The sequence below is a fragment of the Lepisosteus platostomus genome, chromosome 5 (assembly GCF_059453375.1).
Source record: "Lepisosteus platostomus isolate fLepPlt1 chromosome 5, fLepPlt1.hap1, whole genome shotgun sequence".
In the NCBI taxonomy this organism is placed as follows: domain Eukaryota; kingdom Metazoa; phylum Chordata; class Actinopteri; order Semionotiformes; family Lepisosteidae; genus Lepisosteus; species Lepisosteus platostomus.
In genome coordinates, this window is record NC_142615.1 from 41,368,478 (window position 1) to 41,376,524 (window position 8,047).

The 8,047-nt window shown below is 39.9% G+C and overlaps 1 protein-coding gene across 1 annotated transcript; it reads left to right on the forward strand.

Moving 5' to 3' along the window:
• Positions 1–624: 624 nt before the first annotated feature.
• On the forward strand, positions 625–7,431 carry LOC148666600 (uncharacterized). The gene is made up of 10 exons (XM_088632409.1): positions 625–2,601; positions 2,825–2,959; positions 3,078–3,212; positions 3,462–3,527; positions 4,000–4,091; positions 4,213–4,339; positions 4,434–4,554; positions 5,087–5,145; positions 5,253–5,367; positions 5,933–7,431. Exons 1-10 carry the CDS (start codon positions 661–663, stop codon positions 5,947–5,949), a joined length of 2,808 nt encoding a protein of 935 aa, XP_088488535.1. The 5' UTR covers positions 625–660; the 3' UTR covers positions 5,950–7,431.
• The last annotated feature ends 616 nt before the right edge of the window (positions 7,432–8,047 follow it).

Genomic DNA, 8,047 nt, shown 5'->3' on the forward strand with positions numbered 1-8,047 from the left:
GGTCGTCTTCATGGCTCAATAGCATTTCAAATACAGCACCCACTCTGCTGAAACCAAGTGTTTTACACACCAGACAGGCCCCCAAACCTCATACAACCTTACTGTAGCTGTGGCCCCTTTCTTTAATTTTTTATGATTTTCTGAAGATTACACTAAAGGTAATACACTGGGACGGGTGGGTCGTCTTCATGGCTCAATAGCATTTCAAATACAGCACCCACTCTGCTGAAACCAAGTGTTTTACACACCAGACAGGCCCCCAAACCTCATACAACCTTACTGTAGCTGTGGCCCCTTTCTTTAATTTTTTATGATTTTCTGAAGATTACACTACAGGTAATACACTGGGACGGGTGGGTCGTCTTCATGGCTCAATAGCATTTCAAATACAGCACCCACTCTGCTGAAACCAAGTGTTTTACACACCAGACAGGCCCCCGAACCTCATACAACCTTACTGTGGCTGTGGCCCCTGTCTTTATTTTGTAATGAGTTTCTGAAGATAACACTACAGGTAATACACTGGGACAGGTGGGTCGTCTTCATGGCTCAATAGCCTTCAAATACCAATACATCAGGAAAGAGAACAGCAGAAAAAAAAAAAACTTTCTGATGATAAAAGCAGTCTGTACCTTCAGGTCCTGCAATGTAAAATACATTATGACAACAAGACACAAACCAATGGGCAATGATGACATCACAATTGATGTTGTACGAGCAGGGCAAATACAGCACAGTAAAAGGGAAACAAAATTTCGACAAGCACGTCAGCCTTATCGTCGAAAGATTGCCCGTGCCCTCACAAAAGGAATCAGCAATGTGTACTACAGGAACCTGAGCAGAACACCGCTTGCTGAAATTGCAGCAGGCAATTTATCTAAACCACTAACACAGAATGTCCTGAAAGTCATTTCATCAGAGTTCAGGAACAGTAAACGCATTCACTATGATCCAGTGTTTGAATTACATATGGCACAAAAATATATGAAAGCATGCGACTTCGACATTGTCCATTTCCCAGGATATATACAGATTTTGCAGTTAGACACATTTGCTGCCTATCTTTACACAGAACAGAGTATGCGAATTCTTATTGCCCATCTAAAGATGAAGGAGAAAGTCAGCCTTTACCTGGATGCAACAGGAGGGGTAGTCAGAAAAATTCCATCGGAGAACAAAAGAATTTTGTACTACAGTCTTACGTTACCTGGAGGTGGAAAAAGAAAGCCTCCATTACCAGTGTCTGAAATGTTGACAACTGACCACACCATTGTCAGTATAGAACGTTGGCTACGGAAATTCATGTTTGACATCTCAACATGTACTACCAAGAGAGTGCAGCATGTAGAAACTGACTACAGCTGGGCCCTGATTCACAGTGTTCTTTTTGCCTTCAATGGGGACACCATCCATGCATACTTAAATCGTGCAATGAAAGTCTGCCAAGGCAAACTTAAGTACACAGAACTTCAGATGTTCACTGTTCTGCACCTTTGCTCTGCCCATGTCATAAAGGCTGTCTCTCAAGCAATTAGTAAAAAAACAACAGACAAAGGACTGCGAGACTTTGCAACATTTTCCTTTGCCATCCTGCAAAACAGCACAACTTTGAGTGTCGCCAGAAATGTTTTCAAACACATGTGTATTGTACTCTCAAGCAGGAGGTTCACAAATGAAGTCCAATCTAGTGTCTGCCTCCTTAACGCTTACATTTCTCAAACAACCACACCAGACCAGATGGAAAAGGAAGCAGAAGTCAAAGACACAGATGAGGTACTGTACCCAAAAATGAGAGGCAGCCTGGGCCGCTCTCCTTTCGCTGTGGAGTTCAAAGGTATTTATGAAGACAGCATATCAGCTCAAGGACATGATGACTATGGGACGCAACACAATGTGAACCCCTATTTCTGTGAAGACATAATAAGATTTCTGTTGCAAAGATACATGGCACTATTTCCACTGTGGAGTGGAATTTTGTTGGGTGACCTGGCAAGATATGCTTCAGACAGCAAAAAAGACATATCAATGTCAGAGGTAGCACAAACAAGAGCCACTAATTGTCATGTTGAGACCTGGTTTGGCATTGTCAAGCATTCAATACTTCAGCACAGGAGGAAACTGAGGCCAGCAGAGTTTATTACGATAATGAGACAATCCCTCCAAGGCCGGTACAGAGAACATATAATCCAAAATGCTCTCCCCAAAAAGGTTTTGACGGCTCCATTGATCACCACTAAGACACGTCATGAACATGCACAGGAACAATGGGCAAAGAGAGCACCAGGTGTAGGCAAAGAAACAAAAAATAAATTCTACAGCGCACCACAGAAAATTCCAATCCCCAAAAAAATGAGAACACAGGAAAAAAAAGTTAGCAATAGAAATATTGAAACAAATGAAAAATCGCCAGATGACAGCAACGGCCTGCAAGTACAGCAGGGGAAAGCAGGAACCACAGAATATAAAGAATGGCAGCACAAAGAAGAAAGGAAAGTGTCACCCAAGCAAGCTGCCGTGGGCATGGCTGAAGTGATCACACCACACTGTGATGCACGCCCCATCTCAAAACTTATAAAAGAGAAAACAGATTTCAAAAAGAAGGTAGGATTTGTATTTCAAATATTTCTCTGTGTGGACATTCACTTCTTTTTCAGAGCTTATGAATGTCATCTTCTACTACTGTAGGTGTTCTTTGTCGTTTCTCTCTAACTTGTTATACTTGTTGACATACTTGTGTTATACTTGTGGTGTGTAATCTCAATTTTCATTATGTTAGGTCCAGTGATCTCTTGTGTATGCTTTTGGCTTGGTAAATCTTTTTTAGGTACACGCCCTTTGGAACATCAATCCGAGTGAATTAGTGGTTGCAGTTTTGCCATCCATGCACAGTGCAGACACATATATTCTCAGACACTCGGAGTTTGTGTCTCTGAAACCAGATGAGTGGCTCATAGGCGAGGTAAGATGAAAGTGTTTGATTGCATGCATTTGTTAAGGTTTCTGAGCTTTTGTGTAATCAAATGTGTGTGAGTGCGTGAAATCACATCTTCTTCAATTGTGTTTGCTTTTTCCATAAGACCATTGAGTGTTACTTTCAAGTAGCGAAAGAATCCATGGACTTGGGGAAGAAGGTTTTCCTAATGAACCACTACACAACTGGTGTAATCATGAGTGGGAATAGAGAGCGCATGGCTAGACAACGTTTGTCCAAGGTAAGGACATCAAACACAAATGTTGATGGATTACATTAGTGAGGGGGCAAACATGGTTTTTCACTAACTGATGATTGTTTTATCAATAGAGAAACAAGGAGAGCTACAAGCAATCAAAACAGGTCACAACTGTGCCCATGGTGCTGCCTAAAGAAACTACCTTTATAGTCAGAAATCAAAATTCAAAGGTAGCACACCATCCCTGTGAGGCAGCCTGTTGTACTAATCTTGTCATTCTTTTCATTACAGGTCAACTTTGAAAACTATGAAGCCATTATTAGCTTTTTTAACACTGGTGTCCACTGGAAATTGTTGGTAAGTGTGGTGCAGGTAATCCAAAACAGCGTAGGTTTATAATTACACCTGGAACCATTACAGTTCAAGTGATTATCCTTGTTGCATCTAAAAAAATTACAAAGTCACAATGTATGTGTTCCTCTCCTGTTAAAAAAGGTGGACATTGATAGTGAGTGTCCAAGGCAATGGTGACAGTGCACTTTTCCTAAATTATTATTGTGAATACTGCTGTGTAATGAACAGACAACCAAACAAGTCAAAGTGTCATGTAGGAAAAAAAGTACTGTTAGGTCATTTCCTGACTGTCTTTGCCGAGGTTTGCAAAATATTAAATGTTAAATAATATATAAATATAAATATTATATATATAAAATATTCAAATATTAAAAACCTTTGTTTAAACAACATAAAACTCCTGAAACTGCCTGTGTGTCTGGCCCCACATTAAATGCAACTTCATGTCTGATGATGGGCCCTTTGTTTCTTGCAGTATCTGTATGCTCCATCCCAGAAAGTCTTTGTGGTCGACCCTATGGGGAGTGATGAGATGGGAGACTCCACTGCAGCGGCAAAAAGGTTCAGGTAAGAAATCAAGCATTAGTTTCGTGGTGAAATTCTGCAGGGGCACACATACATTTCAGGTTCAAGTTCAGCATGACAAATATTTCCTCATTTATCAATAACCTATTGTTTTGATTCACAGGGACTTTTTTAAGATGCGAAGGAATGTCCTAGGAAAAGAAGACTGGTTGAATATCAACTGGCACCCAAGCGTGATTGGTCACACCAGGCAAGCAGATGCCTCAAGCTGTGGGGTCTTTGTGATGCAGGTCAGCATAACCTTTCCACGCCGAAATTTTGGACTTAAAACTATTGTATGAGAGATTTTTAGGGAAATAATTGAAACAAACTTTTGTCTGTTAGATGGGCGCAGACATCATTAACAATTTCCCGGATATTCCAACATATATCGAAATAAACAGCAGTGCCAAAGAAATGAGAAAGTTGCGGGAAGACCTGTCAATCAGAATTCTTGAGGCTTCAGGTATTGTACCATTTGATCCTCATTGCCTACGTTTCTTGGTGTATATTATTTTCCTGAAGCATGTTCTCTCTCTGTAACAAGTCTGGATGAAAAAGATTCTCAATTTATTTATATGCAGAACTCATTTGGGTATTCTTTTTGTACTATATAACACAGTGATGAAAAGTTAATTAAATCACATTTCACACAGTTAAAATTCAATGACACTTTGGCCTTCGTCGTGGTTGACACAACCATTGTCTGGGAAAAGTGTGGGTCTAAATTGCCCATAGTGAAGCAAAGCAAACTGAAACATGATAGCTGTGTTATCATGTGCCCCCTTAAAATCATAGCAACACACGCTGACGCAAAAAAGGGTAACAGGTGTTGACAGGAGTATTCTGAGACATGACAATGTGCGGTTTAAGAAGCAGTAGAACACCTAATCAGGAAAGTGCATACGAAAAGGTCTCTATCAAACTGTCTTCAATTATGCAACAATGATCTGTAGATAACATTGGAAAAATCAGTCTATTTGGCATGTTTATTATAGCTCCTCTCCAGGACATGTGCCTGATGTGTGGAGAAACACCAGTGCGGCAGACAAACTGGGTAAGTGAACATCATCTCTATCTGTATGTGTAATGTAAGCACATAATAACAAAACATGCCAGTGAAAGGTGATAGCTGAACTGATATAAGGTTTACTGTACGTGCAGATTCAGTGTGACAGTTGTGAAAACTGGTTCCATGAATTGTGCATCTCAAAAGAAGAGTATGAAAGCGCAAAGAATGAAGTAACATGGATATGTACATTTTGCCAACCCCAGTTTGGTGAGTATGCTCTGCATGCAAACTATCACTATGAAAGGGTTTTTTAAGCAGGACATGTAGTTTTAGATTCAGCAGAAACATACAGTAGGATGACATATTTCAGTGGACGTTATAATTGTTTGTTATTGTTAAGAAGTTTGGATTGCAGGCTTGTCTTCTGGCATTAATGGTTCTATAAATTAGAGATAACTTTTCAAAAAACACACCAAAGAAGGCACACATAAAAGATTACTGATAATCTGTGCAATTTATTACATGACACAGGCATCTCAAAGATAGAATTACTGTGTCAGATTAATGATTAGACATGGATGCATCAAATCACTTACTAGGTTTCTTTCCAATAGTATAGAAACAAAGACACAACCATGAACACCTAAAAGAGCTTGCCATTTAGCACAGAAACAATATAACGTCTTGCTGTAAAAACACAAAGTAAGAAAAAAGGAGTTTGATTAAGAGAGATCTGGCAAATTGTGCAAATACCTAGATCTTGATTTGTGACCCATTTATACTCCTTGGATCCTTTGCAGTTCGTAACCCTTCTTACGGTTTTATATTTCAGGCACTGTTGATGAGTGAGCATCCACCCCCTACTCCCGAGCATTACATAAAAGACATGCTGGAAACTCAAGAAGACTGTCAACGTGTTCTCAGCAGAATTCACCTCCAAAAGACACGTAAGTACAAGTTTCAATATCCCCCCAAAAATTTTATCTTGGGTAAGAGTAAACTTTCGTACACTTTGCCAAACAATAATGAAAAACACTAGAACACAAAATCACTAGAAACCATTTGTTATCTATTGCCAGAAACCAAACAAAGTCTGTATGAAAACAGTAAAAAAGTTAATCATGACACAACACAGTCCCTTTTAAATATGATCACTACACACTGTTAACATCACTGTAGTAGTGCAAAGAAATGTAAAACGACAGTATGTCACCATGACATGATTTATGTGAAAGATTTCCAGATAAAATTGTATCCATCCTAGTAAGATAGATTAATCAAGAAATTCCACTCCGTTGTGAGAAAGATCAAAGAAAAATGGCTTCTATCAAATAGAAGTGTATCTAGGGTGATTCCTTTTTATTAGGTTTCCAAAACAGTACTCTATCTACCTTCAGACAGGGCACAGTGCTAAAAGGATTCTAACCGGAACAATAAAACACAATTGCATCATCGAAGTCCGAACCCCACTGGCTTTCAATATCGTACCATGTACATCTCCAGGAGTGGAGACTCATGAAAAAGAACAGCCTAGACACCAAAGTGATACTTTTCTTACAGTAAGGTTAAGGTAGTTGTAGGATGCTGTCTAGATCAATGAACAGATTATGTTAACAATAGCAAGCACGTAGCAGAGCATTTAGGCACACAGCCCCTAAATTGTGGAAATATATGTCAGACCTTTTTAAGGATGCCCCATACCTACAAGCATATTTAACAATGCTGTAGTCTTCTACATCGTCTCTGTAGTCTTCTTTATCCCAAGTGATCTAATTCTTTAGGAGGTGCAGAAACATAGATATCAAGTGGGTAAGTAGACAACCACGTTGCAATTGTTTTTTCTGTGTCTAACCCTTTTTTTTTCTCCACACCATGCCTGCCACTGTTCTCTCTTCGGTGCCTTTGGTTGATATTGAGCTCCGTCCCCCATGACAAGGGATCCTCCTGGATTTCTGAAGCAAGGAACCCAGCCTACAAAACTCAAGATCCTGTACTGCTCAACCCAGTGGATGGGACACACTCAACATTAACATCTAGTCTCACATAATATATGAAATAGAATTCACCGTGTCAATGTTTCTAGTAACTACTTGTCATACACAACCAGGACCTGGAGGGGAGGTCAACCATCAGGCCTTGGACCCCCAGAGATTTTTTTTCTCCTTTGGAGTTTTTTGTTTTTCTCTCCTTCGTGCCTGATGGTTACACAGTCACATCATCAAGACTGCATACCACACCTTCATTGTGATTACAGATATAGCTTATTTAAAATGTGAAATTAGGAAAAAACTAAACGAAACATGGGAAATAAAAAGAATGTAAAATCTAAAATTTTCAGATGTTGTGATGAAGCTTTTGACTCATGAATAGCACCCCCCTATCCCAGTGTATTACCTGTAGTGTTATCTTCAGAAACTCATTACAAAATAAAGAAAGGAGCCACAGCCACAGTAAGGTTGTATGAGGTTTGGGGGCCTGTCTGGTGTGTAAAACACTTAGTTTCAGCAGAGTGGGTGCTGTATTTGAAATGCTATTGAGCCATGAAGACGACCCACCCGTCCCAGTGTATTACCTGTAGTGTTATCTTCAGAAACTCATTACAAAATAAAGACAGGGGCCACAGCCACAGTAAGGTTGTATGAGGTTCGGGGGCCTGTCTGGTGTGTAAAACACTTGGTTTCAGCAGAGTGGGTGCTGTATTTGAAATGCTATTGAGCCATGAAGACGACCCACCCGTCCCAGTGTATTACCTGTAGTGTAATCTTCAGAAAATCATAAAAAATTAAAGAAAGGGGCCACAGCTACAGTAAGGTTGTATGAGGTTCGGGGGCCTGTCTGGTGTGTAAAACACTTGGTTTCAGCAGAGTGGGTGCTGTATTTGAAATGCTATTGAGCCATGAAGACGACCCACCCGTCCCAGTGTATTACCTGTAGTGTAATCTTCAGA

What these genes read in the sequence shown, in the direction of transcription:
- LOC148666600 (XM_088632409.1), top strand. Translation starts at nt 661, where the DNA reads ATGACAACAAGACACAAACCAATGGGCAATGATGACATCACAATTGAT. An exon ending in GTGGGGTCTTTGTGATGCAG is followed by an intron (nt 4,340 to 4,433) that starts GTCAGCATAACC and finishes TTTGTCTGTTAG; the next exon opens with ATGGGCGCAGACATCATTAA. An exon ending in CAGTGCGGCAGACAAACTGG is followed by an intron (nt 5,146 to 5,252) that starts GTAAGTGAACAT and finishes CTGTACGTGCAG; the next exon opens with ATTCAGTGTGACAGTTGTGA.